This window comes from Colobus angolensis, unplaced genomic scaffold (assembly GCF_000951035.1).
Source record: "Colobus angolensis palliatus isolate OR3802 unplaced genomic scaffold, Cang.pa_1.0 Scaffold328, whole genome shotgun sequence".
Lineage (NCBI taxonomy): Eukaryota > Metazoa > Chordata > Mammalia > Primates > Cercopithecidae > Colobus > Colobus angolensis.
In genome coordinates, this window is record NW_012116577.1 from 2,535,385 (window position 1) to 2,557,042 (window position 21,658).

Below are 21,658 nucleotides of genomic sequence, written 5' to 3' on the forward strand. Positions count from 1 at the left end.
CCCAGAAAGGAAACATCTGGAATGTGTCTAAATACAAGTGTGTCATTCAAACATTTGGTTCAAACTTTTTTGTTTTTTGAGACAGAGTCTTGCTCTTGCTCTGTCACCCAGGCTGGAGTGCTGTGGTGCGATCTTGGCTCACTGTAGCCTCGACTCTCCTGGCTCAAGGAATCCTCCCTCCTGTGCCTCCCAAGTAGCTGGGACTACAGGCACATGCCATGGCACCTGGCCAATTTTTTTTTTTTTGTAGAGACAAGGCTTCACTATGTTACCCAGGCTGGTCTTGAACTCCTGGGCTTAAGTGACCCTCTGGCCTCGACCTCCCAAAGTGCTGGGATTACAGGTAGGAGCCACAGTGCGTGGCCCAAAGACACTTTTTAATGTATATATTTACATAATAGCAACAGCTGCAAGGACAAAGCACATTTTCAGGAGAAAACAATGGTTTTGTGGGAACTCCTTTCAGTGTTGAACATTAATTTGTCCCGATTTTGTAATTTCAGGATGTAATGTATAATTTCAGCTGGAGTAGCTCCACGCTGCTTAAGCATGATTCCTGATAGTGGTCATATACTCTGTCTTCCAAGAACGGTTGGTCTAGATGCCATGGAGTTTGTTTTTGCTGACACATTTGTCAACCAGGAGCTAGCTAACAACTTATCCAAAAAGCAAGGACAGAATTTTAGACCTAGAGAGGAAGGGAGGAAAGGGACAATTGAGAAATTACTTTGTCTATTTAAAAGAGGCTGATTCCTCCATTTGGTGAAAAAGAAAAAAAATGGCACAATCCTTTGGTTTAATGAAGGATTCCATGGATCATTTGCGGAACGTCTCTGGTGGTCATCCGTGCCATGGTTTCATTTGTTTTTTAACTTTCAGTTTGTTTTGAGTCTACTGATGCGGTTTCAAATGATCTAATATGTGTTCAGCTGCTTTACTGCTGTGCAAATGGGGCCAGTGTATCTGACCACGAAGAAGAGAATATTCTAGTCCTGCCTACTTTCAGTAGACTTGCTTGGACAGCCTCCCAAGAATGAGTTAGGAGCTTGTTTATGATTACTGTATCGTTTCCTGCCTAACCCATTGGTTCCTGTTTTCATTATAGACTCTCAAAATTTTTCTCAGCCAATCTATTTGATCTTGAAGAAAATGCTGCTGGAGACTGTGGATATGCACCTTAAGTTTTTTTTTTTTTTTTTAAACGGAGTCTCGCTCTGTTGCCCAGGCTGGAGTGCAGTGGAGTGATCTTAGCTCACTGCAACCTCCGCCTCCTGATTGATTCTCCTTGCCTCAGCCTCCCGAGTAGCTGGGATTACAGGTGCCCACCACCACACCTGGCTAATTTTTGTATTTTTTTAGTAGAGACAGGGTTTTGCCATGTTGGCCAGGCTGGTCTTGAACTCCTAACCTCAGGTGATCCACTCACCTTCCAAAGTGCTGGGATTACAGGTGTGAGCCACTGCGCTCGGTCTAAAGTCTTAGGTTTATAATAACAATGTGATGAACTTCCCTGGGAGAATTTATTTCTTCCTGTGTCTTGGGTATTTGGGCATATTCTATGGCTAATAAACGGATAGCCCACACTTTCTGCTGCATATTTATTGTGTCTTGTAGAACCTGATAGTTCAAAAAAAATTTTTTTAAGTACCTTGAGTTTTCCAATTACTTGTTTATTACTTGGGCAATAAAGAATATAATTAAAATAAAAAAGAGAATTTCAAACCATTATATAATAACATTTTCTTTTAAATGGAGGATTTCTAAATTAAATATTAGGAGAAAGAGATGTAATAACAGAAGAAAGAAAATTTACCGGGATTGCAGCTGCAGTTCCCAAGATACACAGGAAAAAAAGCCCAGTTTTCATGCTTTCCAGATCTGTGAACCAAGAAGATAATTATCAGAAGGGAAAAGTTTCCTCACGAAAAACTGAAAGATAATCTTACCAAATACTGAGCTTGATATTGTCCTTAGCATATAAAAGTGATTTCTATCTTTGTGGATTAATATGTCTGAAAAGACAGATTGATGGCAGGTCTTACTCAGTTGTGTACCTGTGAAAATTACTCCCTGATTTTTTGGTCAGGCCATGTTTGGCAGAACATACCTCTGTTTATGACTGTACTTCTTTGAGTAAAGACGCTGTGCAGATCTCAGGTCTTAAGATTTATGAGTATTTATAATGAAAAAAAAAATCACGAAATGAAGTCACGTGGTATGTCAAGTTTGAGTAAAAACACGCCGCCTGTTTAGTGGTAAAGAAACACATTCATTCAGTGAAGATTTTTAGTCATACAACACTGCACTGCCACAGAGTCATAGACCTAGAGGGCATTTATGTTCATCTAATTCAGAGGTCTTTACTGGCAATCTGTGAGTTGGGGGAGGCCTTCAGATAGGTTTGGTTTGGTAGGCACTGTGCATTTTAAACCAGTATTTTAAATTCCAGAGGTTTCATGTCAAAATCCAAATTTCCAGTTTCTCTTGAACCATCTAACCTCTTAGCAACAACAGGCCTTCATGACAACAGTTGGCTGCATCTGTGTTGAGACTACCCTCTGTAAGGGATGCTGGCGTTTGTGCTAGATCTCTCACTTTTGTTATTTGCCTTTCATTTGAGTTTAGTTAGTTCCAAACGAACTCTCTAAGTTTAGAAATGAGACAAGTGAGGCTCAGAGAGGTTAAGTAAGTCGTCTCCAGATGAACTCTGGGTCTAAGGCTTTTCCCACACATGAGTTATATTATTGTGGTTCTTGAAAGTAGTGGGCAGCCTACATTTTTTTGCAGGGTATCCCTGAGTCTGGTGGTCTGATCTCTAACTGGGATTAGGGCTAGTTTTTAGTATTTAATGGAGGTTTTATGGATCTCCCAGACATACTAGATGACTCCTTTAAATTATTTTTTGCAATCATAAACACATTCGCAGAGTTTTAAATAAGACTTTGAGCTTTATAAAGAAACTAAGCAGTTTCTTCTGCTACTTATCCCAATATTTCTACACAATATGCTTAAACGGATATTTTAAAATATATTAAATATTACTCTAGGGATTTAATATTGCAACAACTATCACTTCACACACACGCACGCGCGCGCGCACAACACACACACGCACACATTTCTCTTCCTAAAATAATTTTATTACAATTCTTGTTTAAATTTTTATTTAACATTCGTGACAATGTAATATTCTTCACAGGCGAACCAAGTAGTAGTTTCATGTGTTGAACCACACTGACATTTCTTTTCTTGAACAATATTTTGGTTTTGTTTTGATTTAGAAATTGCCTTCCTTTTAAAGCTTTTTACATACTTTTTTGTGCACCCATCACTTATTCTTCCTGAATTTTCCGACAAAATTAAAAATTTCCTCTTAATATGGTAACAACAATAACAACAACATAGCAACATTAACAACCCCCTAAGGAAATCCCTCGTGTTCATTTCCCCCCTTGGAAGTGGCACTCCCAGTCTCAGATTTCTTGCCTCCTTTGGACTGGTGTATTCCAGACTGCTGTGCGGCTTTTCTCCTGGGGTTCATACTTGGGGTCACCACACCCTGGTAATCCCCTTTGTCTTTTTTCTTCTGTTTGATTTCTTGCTGCCTAGGTCCCATATATTTTTCTTTCTTAGTTTTCTCCTCCATTTTGATGAAGCACATACTCCATAAGTTTCTTGAGAAATCATACACAGGAGACAGAATTTTTAAGGTACTGCATATTAGAAAAATACCTGTATTTTACCCTTTACTTGGTACATAGTTTGACTAGATATAGAATTCTAGATTGGAATTTTTTCCTCAGAATTTTTTTTAAAGCATTGGTCTATTTTCTTATAATTTCCAGTGTTGCTAGTAAGAACTCTGATGTGAGTTTTTCCCCAAAGTTTTTACGAACACAGTATTTTTTTTCTTCTTTATGGATGCTTTTACATTTTTACATTTGGCCCCAGTCTTCTGAAATATTACCGTCTCCACCTTAGCTTGGATACTTTTACATTTATTTTAGAAACTCATTAGGCCCTTTGAATTTGGAAATTTATGTATTTCTGTTCTGGGGAGCATTTCATGTGTTAGTTCTTTAATGGATTTGCCCTTCTATTTTCTGTCTTTTCTTTCTGGAATTTATATTAGTTAAATATCAGAATTCTGGGGTTGATTCTCCGATTTCAAATCATTTTTGCTCTTCAATAGTGTGTCCATCATTCTGGGAAACTTTCTCAATTTTACCTTCCATCTCTCCCATTGATTTTTTTTTTTTTTCCCCTAGAGATAGGGTTTCACCATGTTGCCCAGGCTGGTCTCAAACTCCTGAGCTCAAAGTGATCTGCCCACCTCAGCCCCCCAAAGTGCTAGGATTACGGGGATGAGCCACTGTGCCTGGCCTCTCTTATTGATTAAAACAATTATATTCATATACTTCATTTTCTTTTTAAATTTTATTTTAAATTGACAAATAATAATTATACATATTCATGGGGTACATAGTGATGTTTCACTACATATAATGTATAGTGATCAGATAAGGATAATTAGCATATCCATCACCTCAAACAGTTATTATTTCTTTGTATTGGGAACAGTGTCCTCTTTCTAGCTATTTGAAATATATAATATCCTACAGTGGTATAGAGCACTAGAACTTATTCCTCCTATTAGCTATAGTTTTATGTCCTTTAGCAAATATCTCCCTATTCCTTTCTTCCCCTCACCCTTCCCAGCCTCAAGTTGTACTTCTTACTTCTTACTTCTATGAGATCTGTTGTACTTCTCACTTCTATGAGATCAACTTTTTTGCTTCCACATGAGTGAGAATTTATTTCCTGTTGGCTTCTCTTTTTAATATTGTCCTGTTCTTTATTAGTGTGACATATGTTCTTGTCTCCTTGAGGATATTAATCAAATATTTTGAAAATTTCCTCTGCATCCTGCATTTTCTGTTTCCTTCTTGTTCCTTTTTTTTTCCTAGTTAGTTTGTTTTGATCTTTGTTTTTCATGTTGAAAGCTTTTCTCTAATATTTGACGTATTTGGCTGTCCATTAGTACTTAGCAGTGAGTCACTAGAAAGCCAATTAGAACTTTATGGACAGAGCTTGGAGGGCTTCCAAAGAACAGTTCCATGAAGCATTGGAGGGTTCCAAGAGCAGGAATCTGACAGTCTCGATGGGGCACCCCAAAGGTCATTCTCAGATATTTTAGGGAGATTTTCTTTTCTCTAGAGGAGAAATTCCTTCCTCTTACCTTGGGAAGCAAATATAAACTTGCTAGCATTCTGTGAGATGAGTGAAGAGACTGGAGTTGTCTCAGTGCACACACTGATTTTTCACTTAGCCCTAGGTTTCTGTATGGCTCCACCTGCCACCTGACATTGTGCTTACCCTGAGTGCAGAGCCAGAGGATAAGCTTTTTCCTGCTTATGTTGAAACTTGGAAGTCCTCTGCCTGTGCAGGCAGGAGGAAGGATCTTGAATCTAAGAGTTAATCTGACAGGCTTTCAACCAATACTCCAGATTTCAGCGTCTATCCTCACCTTGCCTTTCAAATCACCTGGTGCCTCCAGTTCTGGAAACTTGCATGGGTTCTTCGGTGTGAATGGCTTCCTTCTTTGTCTATGGCATCCTTCTCTGCAGACTCTTAGGTTTAGGCTTTCCCTGTTCTAAGTCAGTCTTCCATCTTCTAAAGATGTGTTGACACTTATCTTCTTTGTCTCCTCTTCTTTTATCTTAGTCACTGTGAGTCTGTATTATTACTATTCTTTTCCTATCATTATTCTGGAATTTTAGCAGGGAGTGGCAACATATGTACATGTTTCATCACCATTTAACAACAGATGACTTCCATTTCATATTTTCTTCATATTCTCCTTATTTTCCTCCATCATTATCATCATCATTTTTGGTGTGACACATAGGAATTCCTATGAGTCTTTGGTTCTAAGTCAGCAAATGAAGGTTCCCCCCCACCTTTTTTTTTTTGAGACAGAGTCTCATTCTGTTGCCCAAGCTGGAGTGCAATAGTGCAATCTTGGTTCACTGTAACCTCTGCCCTCCCAGGCTCAAGTGATTCTCATGCCTCAGCCTCCCAAGTAGCTGGAATTACTGGCATGTGCCACCATGACTGGCTAATTTTTGCATTTTTAGTAGAGACGGGGGTTTCACCACGTTGTCCAGGCTGGTCTCGAACTCCTGGCCTCGAGTGATCCACCTGCATTGGCCTCCCAAAGTAGCAGCAAATGAAGTTTCTATTGAAGAAAACGGGGCTATAGCATAGGCTTCCTCATCATGTTAGGAACAAGAACACATTTTTACCTATCTCACTATTCAAATAACACAGGGTGGGCCACCTGTACCAGGGAACAGTGAGTTGGAAGAATGGAGAGTAAAGCTGCACATAGAAAGTGGTTTGGGATTGTGCGTGTGTGTATGTGTGTGTGTGTGTGTGTGTGTGTGTGTGTGTGTGTGTATGGTGGGGTAGGGGGTGGGAGGGTTGAATCAGGGGTGTGGGGAGAAACAATAATTTACAACCTTAAATAAACTAGTCTGGACTAATCAATTTCCAGTTTTAATGAAAATGACATGTACTTGGAGACTCAAATATAATTCGTCTAAGTGATCCCTCTGAAAATGACTCCATATAACAAGGAGAAATTTAGAATATTAACAATGGAATGCATGTTTACTTTATTTAGAAAGGGTAATGGCATATAAAATATACTTGAAATTTCTATTGCCATAGTGCTTTGGGTTTACCAAATAAATTTACAAATGGGATATTACCTTATTTGATCTTTACAACAACCCCAGGATGTGGCAGATGAAGAACAGGCCTAGAAAGCCTACAGTGTGGCATGCTGGAGGTCACCGAGCTCTGTAGAAGGGGAGCGGGGATTGAAGCAAGATTTCCTGGCTCCTAGTCCAGCTTTTTTCTAGCTATTTTGAAAATTCTCCATTTTACCTCTTACAGAAAAGGTGTAAGGAAGGGGGGCAAAAACTAAAAAAAATCCCAAAACAAACCAAAAAAAAAACACCACTGGGATGAATTGAGATTTCACTTTGAGTTTGAGTTTTTAAAGAAAAAGTTCAAAACATTTTAAGTAGTAAGATGGTATATACTTGGCAAAATGCACTTTCTTGTGTTGAAGGAAAAGGCTTATCTTAGAATGTTGGTTGGATTACTTGATATCAAAAGTTTCTTTAAATAAAATATCTTATGGTCTAAACAAGGCAAAAAGCATAGGAATTCAATTTTCAGTGAAAGAAAAATGTATTTAAGTAAAAACATGGAGCAACCTCTCCCCGCTGCCCCAAACTCCAATACATTGAAAAACACCTTACAACGAGAAAAGCATTAAACTGTCAGGAGAGTTGGATTCTGTCTCTAGCAGTGTCCCTGACTGCCAGGAGACCTTGGGAAAGTCACTTGCCCTTTTTTAGATACAGTTTTCTCAAGTGATGAACAATGAAGAGTGAGACCTAGATGATCCTCTAGCCCTAATATTTTAGGATTCTAAAATTGAAAATAATTCCATTAATTTTACGAACCCTAAATTGCTGCTATCTTTTCCCTTGAAACTACTAAACCCACTAACATATATTCCATGATTTTTATTGTATTAAAATAAATTATTTTATATATAGTAATTCATGCTTAAAGTAAATATATAGACTCTATTATCGATGATAATTTAAAACATTCTATCCTGTTAGTGAATGCTGATTGTAAATAATCATTGAAAAATGCAGTTTCTTTCCTCTACATTTTAAATTCAACGTTTACTTATTTATTCATTTATTCCACAAATATTTATTAGATTTGTGGAACTATAGTCACTTTTATTTTATTTATTTATTTTTATTTTTGAGACAGAGTCTGGCTCTGTTGCTCAGGCTGGAGTGTAATTGCAATCATAGCTCACCGCAGCCTCCGACTCCTGGGCTCAGGTCATCCTCCTGCCCCAGACTCTGAAGTAGCTGGGGATATAGGTGCACACTACTATGCTCGGCTAATTGTTTGTATTTTTTTGTAGAGATGGGGTCTTGCCATGTTGCCCAGGCTGGTCTCAAACCTCTGACCTCAAGCATTCCTCCTACCTCAGCCTCCCAAAGTGCTGGGATTACAGAGATGAGCCACTGTGCCTAGCCTTATGTTTTAGATCAGTATGTTATTACTATTCTACTGTTTTTGAAAACTATAGAAATACAAAACAGTATGATTTAGTGCAGGGTTTCTTTACCTTGGCACTATTAACATTTTGGCTTGATGATTCTTTGTTGCGGGTGGCTGTCCTGTGCATTGTAGGATGCTTAGCAGCATTCCTGGCCTCTGCCCATTAGATGTCAGTAGTGAGCCCCCATCCCCCACCAGCTAGGGACAACCAAAAATGTCTCCAGACGTTGCCAAATGTTCCATGGGGGGCAAAATCGCCCTGATTGAGAACCATTGGTTTAGTGGAAGCAGAATGGTGCTTTCAGATTAGAGAGATATGCATTTGAAGTCTGGAGCAACATTTGCCATCTATATGATCTTTGGCAAGTTACTTAGCCCTCTAAGCCTCAGATTCCCCATCTAAAAATGGGGATAACATCTGCCATGGTTAATTTTATATGTCAATGTGACTAGACCATGGGATGCCCTGATATCTACTTAGACATTATTCCTGCGTGTGTCTCTGAGGGTGTGTTCTGAAGAAATTAGCATTTGAATTGGTAGACAGAATAAAGCAGATTGCGGCACCCAATGTGAGTGGGCATAATTCAATCCATTGGGGACCTGAACAGAACAAAAAGGCAGGGGAAGGAAGAATTCCTTCTCTCTCTCTGCCTTTCTGTTTGAGTTGGGACATTGATATTCTGCCATTGGACTGGGACTTAACACCATCAGCCCTCCAATTCTTAGGACTTCAGACTTGGACTAGAACTCACATCATTGGTTCTCAGGTCTTCAGACTTGAATGGGAACTATACAATTGGCTGTCCTGGTTTTCCAATTTGCTGACTGCAGATCTTGGAACTGGCTCCATTAACGTGAACTAAGTCCTCATTATCTATATCTATCTACCTACCTACCTACCTAGCTATCTCCTATTGATTCTGTTTCTCTGGAGAACCTTGACTAATAAAACATCTAATTCAGTTTTGTGAGACTTAGAAGAAATGATACCTGTAAATCTGCCTGATACCTAGGAGATGCTCAATAAATTTTAATTCTTTTTTCTCTCATCTTCCAGATAAGTTGTGATTATTGAATAAACAACTTCGATTCTCAGAAAATAATGTAATTTAAGTTTTGCTGTGAGGTCAGAAATGTCCAGTAGAACATTAAAGCCCATTCTGGCCACACATTTAGGCTCCTTTTAATGCCAGGAGTGTTTCCGACATTCACCACATGTAACAATGGAATTAGGCACATGGAATGCTATCCTATTTTCTTACAAATGGTACAACTTAAAGGGGAAGCAAGAATTATCAAAAGTGTTGTGTGTCATAAGGCTCATTTCTTTTTGACTTTGTTTGTTGCAGCAACATGCACAGCTAATTAAATTTGAGAAAATATTTATCTTTTAATCTGTCCGCATGATCTCACAAGTTCCCTTCATTTCCCTAAATCTAAATGTAGCTGAATGAATCAAAAGGAAAGAATGTCCAGTTGGTGAGAGCTTGCATCACTCATTCATTTCTTTAAATTCATTCATTGAGTGCTTACTAAACACTGCCTAAGTACAGGGACATATAGTTTCTGTCTTAAGAGTTTCTGCATGTGGAAAATCTCAAATTGCTTTTCCTCTGGTCTCACACCACACTACCCTCAACACAGAAGACTTCTGTGACCAAATGTGGAAGATTTTTCGTCATCAACATGCAAGCAATCAACTCTGCAGCAGGCACCAGCTGAGTGTCTTCCAAATGAATTCTGACACTGTGTAAGTGGAGATAGCGTCAGATCCCACAGGTTGAGGACTCAGTCTCACAAGACATCTTCCCTTTCCCAGATATCAGTCACAAGATCAGGCCTCCAGAACTTCGGACTGACTGGTTTCAAGTTGGGCTTCCATGACTCCCTCTTTGGGTTCGATTAATTTGCTAGAGTGGGTCACAGAACTCAGGGAAACACCTACTTGGGTTTGCTGGTTTATAATGAAGGATATTACAAAGGATACAAATGAAGAGATGCAAAGGGCGAAGTATGGGGGAAGGGGCACAGAGATTCCAAGCCCTCCCTAGAACACACCCTCTAGGAACCTCCATAGGTTCAGTTATCTTGTAATTTCTTCAAACCTTGTCCCCTTGCGCCTTTTATGGAGACTTCATAAAAGGATAGGCACCATTGACAACCACATAGAAATGTGTTTAGACAAAAAGGGTATGCTTTAGTGCTCAAAGGCAGAGTAGGGAAACCCAGCAAGGCCCATCTGTTCAGATTCTTTTTGGCCTCTTTTTTTTTCCTTTGAGGTGGGTCTCACTCTGACTGTGAGGCCGGAGTGCAGTGGTGTGATTTCGACCTCCTGGGCCCAAGCGTGCTCCCACCTCAACCTCCCAAGTAGCTGGGGTTACAGGCGATTGCCTCCACACTTGGGTAATTAAATTTTTTTTTTTTTTTCTATGTTGCCCAGGCTGGTCTTGAACTCCTGGGTTCAAACGATTCTCCCACCTTGACCTCCCAAAGTGCTGAGATTACAGGCATGAGTCACTGTGCTGGGTCTCTTCTTGGCCTCTCTGTGCAACATTCCTTCCTCCAGAATATGGAGGAGAACCCTTTCTGAAATGGGGGTTTTATAACCTACAATCTTACAAGGTAGGTAAAAGGCAGGGGAAGATTAGAGTCCTGCCTTGGGGAGAAAAAGTGGCAGGTAAAAAAACAGAAGATTAGAGAGAGAGATCCTGTTATTCTGAGGTCCACTTATGAGGCCTAAAGTGCACCAACATTATAACATTATAACAAGGTCTATGGGAGTTATGAGACAGGAACCATGGATGAAACATATATATGTGTGTGTGTATAGATACATATATGTATATAATGTATATATGTATATAGATAAATGTATACATATATAGATACATGTATATAAGTACATAGATACATATATACATATGTAGTATACATATATGTATATACTATATATGTGTACCTGGAGATAGTGTCAGATACCACAGATTGAGGGCTATATGTATCTATATACTTATATACATGTATCTACATATGTATTATATACACATATCTATATATGTATCTATATACTAATAATGTATCTATAAATATAGAACATATTTATGTAAAATCATATAGTGTAATGTGATGATTACATACATAATGCAATGGAAAGAGAGATCAGAAGCATTTTTAAGTTAGGTAGTTAATAATAGCTAACTTTACTGTGTCCTAAGTGCTTAAGTTCTAGGCACTATTCTAAGAGCTTTGCACACACATATTCTTTAAATCTTCTGAACAATTCTATCAGGTAAGCACATTATTGTAATCACTTCACTAGTAAGGAAACTCAGGCATAAAGATCAAGTAACTTGTTCAAGGTTACACAGCTAAGAAATGGAAGAGCAGATATTTAACAATTCTGTTTGATTTCAGGTCTGTGTTCTTAACTACAGTGTTCTTAAATATTGCATAGAGATGACCTCCAGAGAAGGTAATTCTTGATCTGAGGTTTGAAAACTAATAAACAGTAGTTAGCTGTATGAAGGATGAGAAGTGTACTCTACAGGGTGGCAGGCAGCAGCATGAGTGAAGTTGCAGAAGCATCGAGTCTCCAGGATGTTAATATTTGGGTCTCTAGACTGTCAATAGATGAAGTGGGCTGCGGTAGACAAGGCTCAAAAGCAAGCAGATAGCCATATTGTAAAAGTCATAGTGCATTAAAAAAAACTTAAAAATTCCAGCCATAAAGCTATAGGGACCCAAATAATTATTGTAAGTGTGTATGTGTGTGCATGCATGTGTGTATGTCTCTGTGTGTGTGCACACATTTGTGGACAGGGGTGATGATATAACCAGATTTGCATGTGTGACAGCTGTGTGGAGGACAGGCCAGTAGCATGACCTGTGAGAGACAATTGTAACATCAAGGTGAGGTGGTCAGAGCCTTACAGTTTGGCTGTGGTCTTGGGAGTGGAGAAAAGAGGGATAGATCCAGGTTGTACTGGTTTGTGAGAGCTGTTTGTTACATTTCAAGAATTTTTTGAGTTGGTTGTTAAAGCCATCAATTAAAAATTAAATTACATACATGTATAATTAAATTAATTATATTAAAAACAAAGAAAGTAAATAGTAAAAACTTATCACTTCATAATTATTTTACTATTATCTACTCTTTCGAGGTTTTTTACATCTATTACATCTGTTGGTGGAAACGCCACATGTGTTCCGCATGTCTCTTCCTGAATTCTGTTCAGTGATGTTACATTGGTAGCTTAAAATTAATAGCAACAGGAGGCAGAGAAACTGTAGGCATACAGGGGTGGGTCCCTGGCAAAATCCCACCTTCAAGCCGAAAAGCCTGAAACCCAAAGCCCAAAGTGAAAACTTCCATTCTCTCTCGATTGGTTCTTTCTGAAAAATGTCTTTTTACCAATAGAATATTGCCTTTGCCAAAACTACCTATGGCCTGCCCTGTCCCCATCCTGTGCCTATAAAGACCCCAGAACTCAGCCAGCAGAGGGAAGAAGCAGCTAGATGTGGGGAAGAAGTGCCTGGACATAGGAGAGAGGTGACCTGATTCAGAGGAGAGGGATCTTCCCTTTCCATTCCCTTTCCAGCTCCCCTGTCCACTGAAAGCTGCTTTCATCACTGAAAAAAAAAAAAAAAAAAACAACAAATCTCCACATTAACCATCCTTCAATTCATCTGTGTGACCTCTGAGTGACCTCATTCCTCTTGGGCACTGGACAAGAACTCGGACATACTATGTGCAGGTACCCAAAAAGGCGGTCGCACTGGCCTTTTGCCCTTGCTGGCGGAAGGCAGCTGCCCCATGTGATGAGGCAAACGGCTCACTGAGCTGGTAACACACTGCTGTCTGCGGACGGTGGAGCTAAAAGAGTATGGTTACATGCCCTCTGGGCTTGGGATGGCAGGTGCTCACACCGGGATGCTGGTGAGGGGCCCACATGGAGTTTGCTCCTGCTGGTGCCAAAGTGGCCAGTTCCTGCCCTGGCTTGCTCAGGTTCCTGCACTCATTTGCCTGCGGGATCCTTCCTGCAAGGGATTGAGCAGGGTGGGCTGAGTAAACAAGGAAACCCTGCAGCGAGTTCCATGAAGGGGTCAAGAAAATATCCTGCATCAAAATAATTTGTGGTGGGAGGATCAATCACACCATGAAAACCATCAAGTGTCATCCACCTCTCCCTCTCTCAGAGAATGGGTTTTTCATTTGCCAAAACACAACTGGATAGTTCTAAGAAATAATTAAAAAAAAAAAACAGATAAAACTTAATGACGAATTAGATATTGTAGGAATATGAGAAGGAAAAGTCTTGAGTTATCACATTTCTAATTTCAGCAACTTAGTAAATGGTGGTATTAATTACCAAGGTGAAGGATTATAGGAGGAAGGTTTGGTTTTAGAAGAAAGATAGTGAATTAGTTTTGGGCTTGTTGAATTTGAGTAGAGATATCTAGTAGATACTTGGGTAAATAGGTCTGGAGGTAAGCATGGAGTTTGGGGTTACAGATGTGGTTTGGATGCTGTAGCATGGGCAATTATTCAACCAGTTGAGCAGAGAGCAGGAGCCAGAACCCTGGGGAGTGAAGATCATTAGGCACCATCAGAGGATGGGAAGAGCTAAAGATACAAACAGTGAGAGAAACAAGAGTCACATGAGAAAAGGGAAGTGTTAAATGTCACAGAGAATTCAAAGCAAACAAAGTCAGGAAATTATCCGTTGCCTCTGGAAGTGCAGAGGTTATTGAGCAGCTCAGGGGGAGAGCCGTTTTGTTGCCATGGTGTCGCTGGATGCCAGCCTGCAGTGATTGGAGAGTGAACAGGCAGTGATGAAGTGAGGACAGTGAGTGTAGACCACTCTAAAAATGATTGGCTGTGCAAAGGAGAGTAAGGTAGTAGCTTAAAGGGAATGTGCAGTTACAGGAAATTTATATTTGTATTTGAATGTGATCATTCAGATTCCCTTCCCTTCCCTTCCCTTCTTCCCTTCCCTTCCCTCCCCTCCCCTCCCCTCCTCTCCTCTCCTGTCTTTTTTTTTTTTTTTTTTGAGACAGAGTCTCACACTGTTTTCCAAGCTGGAGTGCAGTGGCGTGATCCAGGCTCACTGCAACCTCCGCCTCCCGGGTTCAAGCGATTCTCGTGCCTCAGCCTCCTGAGTAGCTGGTATTACAGGCATGCACCACCAAACCCAGCTAATTTTTTTGTATTTTTAGTAGAGATAGAGTTTCACCATGTTGGTCAGGCTGGTCTCAAACTCCTGACCTCAGGTGATCCACCTGCCTCAGCCCCCTAAAATTACTGGGATTACAGGCATGAGCCACTGTGCCTGGCCCCAGATTTTCCTTCTATGCTGAAGGGAAAGGACAGGTAAATAAGGAAAAATTGAAGATAAAGGGTAAGAGAGGAGATATGGTAAACAATGGTGACCCCCAGTAAACCGCAACTTCTGGGCTTCATTTCCCTATGACGTGGGCCTTAACATTGCTTTGACCAATGTGACATTAGCAAGCATGATGCCAGCAGAAACTTGGCAAACCTTTGCACATTGGAGTTTTTCCTCTTGGTGGAAGCTATCAGCCGTGCTGTACAAAAGCTTGAACCAGACTACTGAATGATGAAAGACCACATGGCCAGAACCTTGCAGGGTAACAGACCCTCCTGGATGATTCATCCCCAGATGTGCTCCTAGCTCACTGAAGCCAAAGAATTAACTCCAGACAAAATCAGCAGAAGAATCATGCAGTCGAGCCCAATCCAGATTGAATAATTATGAACAAATAAAGGTATGTGATTTTAAGCCATTTAATGTGAGGGCATACTGTTTTACAGCAACTGATAACCACAACAAGGAAAAACAGATCAGTTGCCAAAACCATTAGCAAGAAAATATTTCATAACAATTAAAGTCATAAGTTTTGAAATAGGATGTCATAGGCTCTGATACTTAATTTGCATAATTGAGCAAATTGTGTAGCTTTTGGGGTCTTCAATTCATTGTCTATAAAATGGTATGAAGATTAAGTGAAACAATACCATCTTAGTAAGTCCTGGATACATATTTACTGGTCTACTATTAAAGCACATGTGAAAGGTTTAACTCCAAAGAGAAGGAGGAACTCTTTATTCTTTAACACAAAAGGGAGGAAAGTTTAACTGTAAGGGTGTCTTGAGGCAGGGTTCCAAGGAATATTAACGTATTAAGATGGATTTAGTTATACCTTCCTTATATTTATTTAGCATTTCACAGTTTATGAAGTGTTTTCTTATATACTCTCTCATTTGATTCAATAAAGAAAGGAGGGATATAATTTTTAAATGTAAAGAAATAGAAGCTTGAAGAGTCTAAATTATTTGGCTGAATGTACAAGGCTTAAGAGGTGAGCAAGAATTAGAAATGCTGAGCTTTGGACTCAGTAGCCAATATTCTCCCCAAACAGACCAGTGAATGGCTACAGACTGGAAGCCAGAAGTTCTGGCTTTGGGCCCTGGCTTTGCCAAGTACTAAATACTACGTTGAACAAATTATTCTCTCTCCAGACTTCATCTATAGGATGGGAATAACAGTTCCTTCCAATGTCAAAGTAGTCACTGAGGTGAGGAAGCTCTTTGCAAACTCTGAAGTACCTTACACATGCAAATGATTATTATTTCCATTGTTCTACCTGCTGCCTCTCATTGGTAACATCATTAGAGTCATTTATATCTTGTATTAACTACATATGTCTTGTGTTAAGTGTGATATAAGGGAAAAGAACCTTAGTGTTTCTCCTCCCCTTTTCCGTATCTTCCTCCCCTAGGGGATTTCAAGCTTCCCAGGAGCTAGTTCCAGAACATATTTACTTTTAGTTCACTCATTAAACACAAACTCACCTATCCTATATTCTATACTTGTAAATCTTCGTTTTTTGCATGCATCTAAACCATATTGAGGAAATAAGAATATTCCTGAATTAGGGCTGGGCATGGTGGCTCATGCCTGCAATCCCACCACTTTGGGAGGCTGAGGCAGGCAGATCACTTGAGGTCAGGAGTTTGAGACCAGCCTGGCCAACATGTGAAACCCTGTCTCTACTGAAAACACAAAAATTAGCTGGGTGTGATGGCAGGTGCCTGTAATCCCAGCCATTCGGGAGGCTGAGGCAGGAGAACTGCTTGAACCCGGGAAGTGGAGGTTGGAGTGAGCCACGATTGAGCCAGTACACTCCAGCGTGGGCAATAGAGTGAGACTCTATCTAAAAGCAATAACAAAAAATTATTCCTGAATTAATATTTTTCTATTCTCAGGTAAGAGGTATGTTCACATTGTTCTTAACCCAAAAGGAGCTATCGAATGCTGAGAATCCTGGCGTGGCTGTATGGAAGACATTTTAAGGCACAGAACAAGTCTAGGGATTATCATATAACCTCAGATGGCCACTTATGCAGGCTTTTTGAGAGCCAACATTTACTGCATGGTCCCTGATTATTACTGAGTCCAAAGATGGAACTATTTTTTAAGAGTTATTTCCATCCTGTAATTGAAAACAAAATTTAAATGCAGAGTATGGTCATGTCATTTAGAATGATCCAAGCAGGAAACCCCTTCAAGTTTCAATTATAAAGAAGATGCCTATGTTTTATTTTTGAAGGACCCTGTGGGACAATCCAGTATCTAGCCTATACAACGCCTTGTGTTCTTCCGTCGTGACGTTCCACGTTGTCCTTCAGACTAGTCACTGGGCATTTTTGTCTCACTGAGCTAATTGTATTTGACACATATTGATCAAAAATAATTTCATGGCCTTCAACTTCTTATTTTAAGAACTGAGCAAATGTGCTGATTTGTATAAAGAAGACAGAATGGAGAACTTTCCTGGGAAATGAGAGATATTTTGAAAACAACTGTCATATTGAAGACTCAGGGAGGCTTAATTAGCTGATGCTTGCAAAGTACTTTGAAAAATCAAAACCATGATGTCCTTGCTAAGTATGATGAATACCATTTATTCTTGGATGAGTAAAAAGTCATTTATTTTGAGACATTCGAGTTTGGTGTGCACTGACTACAAAATACAGATTATTTTTGCAGAAATAGAAAATAAAACTCCAGATGAAAAATGCAAAAAATGAGACAAATTCTGGAACACACAGAGTTATTATTCTCAAAGACTTAAATATGCAGTATTGATGTGAAACTAAATAAATATTATTTTGCTCAAATGCGTGAGCTTATTCAAAGGCAGCCGCATAGTTTAAAGGACAGTTGGTATGGAACTGGAAGATGTAAGTTCCAGAGTTGAACTGCCTTTTACCAGCTAAGAGACTTTGGTCAAGTCACTGGTTTCTTCATTTACAAAAGAGGAAAAATAACAATGCATTTTCTTATCTATCTTCTGGAGTTTTTTTGAGATTCAAATGTGATCCTACAGTTATTTGGTAATTTCACCAACTGTAAAACTGAAATGAAAGATGTTACCATATCTTTGAAACACTCATAAGGCAGAAAATGGCTTAATAACCCCAATAATGAATAATTCAGACACTTTAATTCATCCCTTTACTAGAGTCCTTAGGTTATTTCTTTCTTTCCTTCATCCCATTATTTCTTTTCATGGATTTAGAGAGGTTAAAGATGAGGGATGATGGGTAACTGGAAGGAGAGCCCTTTCCTTCTGTTAGGAACAGGGTGTATCATTACAAAACTTTCAGGAGAACCTCAGCTGGAATTTTAAAAGATGATAGTTAGACAGCATTTTATACAGAACATCCAGCATTTGAATTTCAGATGCCTAGAGTTTTTCTATTGGCTGACCTATGTACCATTAAAACAAATCTCCAGAGGAATCATTTGTCATGGCAGAAATAGGTCTCCCATTAAGAGCCAAACACCCACAAATGTCAACTCTATTCTAACTCTCTTGGGTAGTTGCCTTGAGACAATTTCTTACATTTCTTATTTAATAGGTATAAATATTGTGGTAGAGATTGCTGTAAATTCTTTGCTATTTCTCCTATTGAGAGGTGGAGTCTAATTCTCCTTCCCTTGAATCTGGATTGGGTTTAGTGACTTAGTTGGCCAACTGATTGAGACAGAAATGATGTTCTGGGACTTCTGAGGCTAGGTCATAAGAAACCTTGGAACTTTTACCTGGATCTCCTGGAAAACTCATTTTGGGAGCCTTGAGCAATTTTCTGAAACTGTCATGTCACAGAAGACACCTCAACCGTTCTACCAATCCCAGCTTTGCATCTGTCTTTGCAAATGCGCAGGACATATGAGTGGAGAGATCTTGGGCCACTCCGGATCAGCTCATTTCCTAGCTGAGTGCCTCTGAGAGGCCTGCCCAAATTTCTGACCCACCAGATCTTGAGACATTATGAAACAGTTGTTTTGAGTTACTAAGTTTGTAAGTAATATATATATAATATATAATTGGCTATAAACATTAAATATTTTTGTGTGGAGGCCGGGCGCGGTGGCTCAAGCCTGTAATCCCAGCACTTTGGGAGGCCGAGACGGGCGGATCACAAGGTCAGGAGATCGAGACCATCCTGGCTAACACGGTGAAACCCCGTCTCTACTAAAATACAAAAAACTAGCCGGGCAAGATGGCGGGCACCTGTAGTCCCAGCTACTCGGGAGGCTGAGGCAGGAGAATGGCGTGAACCCGGGAGACGGAGCTTGCAGTGAGCTGAGATCCGGCCACTGCACTCCAGCCTGGGCAACAGAGCGAGACTCCGTCTCAAAAAAAAAAAAAAAAAAATTTTTGTGTGGAATAGCACTCAAGTATACTCATTAGTAGTAGAATCACTTATGGTCATCAAAGTATTATTTTAGTGAAAAAGTACATTTTTATTTTAGACCATTTAATAGTAGCTCGTACAATGGCATATACATTTCCTGAGATTTTACTATATGCCAGGTTCGATGCTAAGCACTTCACCTGTGTACCACCCATGCACTCCCATCTGTGACCCTCACCTCCATTTCACAGAACTACCATTCAGTGAGTGCTTCCTGAACATCCCTCTTTGCCACTGTGCCCAGTCAGCAGTAAGGAGCATGGAAACCAAAAGGCACCCAGAGGGATGGTTTTTCAGACACATTCTTAAAGGTCTGTTTCTTTCTTGCTCAGGCAAAGTTAGTCCATTCCTCCTTTTCTATAATGTGTAATTGAGGGATTACTTTAATTATATTTAGAGGATCCCCTAGGCTTATCTTACCCAAGCTTATGCAACAGCCACGTTTCACCACCTCTTAATCATGCCTTTCAGAGTTTCTCATCTTATCGTACCACTTGCTAATCTCACTGTGTCTCATTCCAGAGCTCTAGATGGGATGGATCCATCCAAGGAGACAGTTCCCTGTTCTTTTTCTCAGATATTTGCCAGTCCTTCAGAAAGGGTCCACCACTCCTGCCCTGTGTTATAGCAGGAGAAATTATATTGGCCATATTTATTTTTCTTTGCTCAAGTCCTGCTCTGGTATCTGTGCTACTATTTTCTCTTTCTCAGAGAAAGAGAACGCAGGATTTTCTCATATTTACATTTATTTATTTTCCTCCACTTTTTGTTATATTTGGGATATAGACATTTGAATATGGCCAGGATAGACGTGCCATAAAACCAGGAAGCTTCAGTTTCAGGGCCCCTCACTTGTGCAGGCTCCACAGAAAGTTCTCGACTTGATTTTGACTTTTATATTTTTAAAAAAGAAGGTCCCAAACGTAAGTATAAACTCTTGGCTTCACAAACCCTGAATCTGCTCTTAGGATGGCTCACCTGAAGTCCTGGCATTTGTGATATTGCAGTAACTTAATAATATCTGAATGATTGACTTCATGTTGTTAATAGTATGACAATACACTTTTTAAAGCCTAGCCCCTGAAATTTTCAGATAGTTTAATCCTCTTCTTTTTCTGCCTTTAACTCTTCTCCCTATGCCTTAATTTATTTGTCTCTCTACTACCCCTGTAATTTCTTTCCCCTGAATGCCTTGTTCTTGGCTTTCTCCTCTGACTGCTCTTATTTGAATTTCCCTTATTAGTTAAACTCTACCAGTATAATATTAAACTCCTTTGGATTCAGTGGAAATTGTCCCTCTTTTGCTAACAGAGTAAGTCAGTTGTTAAATTCTGCTAGTTGGGAGAGGAATTTCAAGTGCTTTCAGCTCTGTGAATGGACCAAGAATTATTCATTGGGGGGGTAGTTCTCTTCCAGGATTAAGAAAAACAACAAATAATACCAAAGAACAGTTCCAAGTAGCCTCATTCTCATGGTGTTGGGACCTTCTGGGGAATAATGGTGTACTTTGATGAGCATTTAGTTCTTGTGTGAACCACTAATGCAAGCATTCAGTCCCAGCAGAAGTCCCTTTAGGATTCAGATCATGGTCCAAGCTTCTCATGTACCTTGGTGAGGGCCAACACATTTAATATGGGAAACAATTGCTTGCTTACTTCAGTGGTGCAAAATTACTTATTATCTACCTTTTCTGAAAGAAGCAGATGTAATAAGCTAATGGATTTTAAGGTTAGAGTTTGAAAAGTTCTTTGAAAATAGCGTGAAAACCTGGAAGCTTATTTATGCCTTCAGAGAGAAAACGCTAAGAAGATGTCTTTAAGCAAGGAAAAGGCACAGCTTGCCCACAGCTGGTCCACAGCTGTTAATTATTCTCCTCTCACCATGGGAGAAGATTCTTCCCCTCAAGCCAGGCTTGATGGCTCATGCCTGTAGTCCCAGCTACTGAGGAGGCTGAGGCAGGAGGATTGCTTGAGCCCAAGAGTTTGAGGCTGCAGTTATCTCAGGTTATCGTAACCTTGAATGATCCAATCCAGAGTGTTTTTCAGAGTATTATAAAACATTTGCTTTTGAAATCAATGGCTTCATTTTCAGATTGTAAGAAGACATCAGCTGTTTTTATCAGTGAGATGATGCTGATACTTCTCTTCCCCTCCTATGCCTATCCAAAAAGCTAATGAATACAAGATCACTATGAGTACCAAGGTTTCAACCAAGTATTTTTCTATTTTATAACAACATCTTCCAGTATTTTCTTCTCCCCATATTTTAGGAAATTATTGAAGAGTTTTTTTCTCTAGAAAGACATTAACCTGCTTCCCATTATAAAGTCCTCAAAACCCATTAGTTGGAGTTGGGCAACAGGGAAGAAAAAGAGTGAAAAAGAAGACGCTTAGGGTTAAGAATCTGTGTTTTGTTTCTTCTGAATTCTAACAGAATACTTCCTTGATTTAGCAAGAATTAGCTCAAAGTTGTTTGGTCCTCAGTAAAAGGTTGGGAGAATCCACTGAACTAATGGCTTGAGAGTTAAAAATGATTTCAGTGAGCTAAGACAGCATGGACATCTGACCAAACACATCATGAAACCATTTACATGTTTTATTTACCCATCATAAAGGTGAATTCTTCTGATTTTTATACATCTCAGGGTACCTTCCTATTGGGTCCCTATTTTTTTTTTTTTTTTTTTTTTTTTTGAGACAGAGTCTC

At 39.6% G+C, this 21,658-nt stretch overlaps 1 protein-coding gene across 4 annotated transcripts in view; it reads right to left on the reverse strand.

Annotated features, from left to right (window-relative positions):
- Positions 1-21,658, reverse strand: part of SPARCL1 (SPARC-like 1 (hevin)) — a 56,917-nt gene that overhangs the window by 23,847 nt on the left and 11,412 nt on the right. For 2 of the 4 annotated variants that reach the window (XM_011951813.1, XM_011951812.1), the window contains exon 2: positions 1,814-1,878. In XM_011951813.1, coding sequence (XP_011807203.1) covers positions 1,814-1,867 — 54 coding nt within the window. In that variant the 5' untranslated portion in view covers positions 1,868-1,878. Of the gene's footprint in view, positions 1-1,813; positions 1,879-7,109; positions 7,212-18,509; positions 18,515-21,658 lie in introns of all 4 variants that reach the window. The other 2 variants (XM_011951814.1, XM_011951815.1) reach the window with 2 other exon arrangements.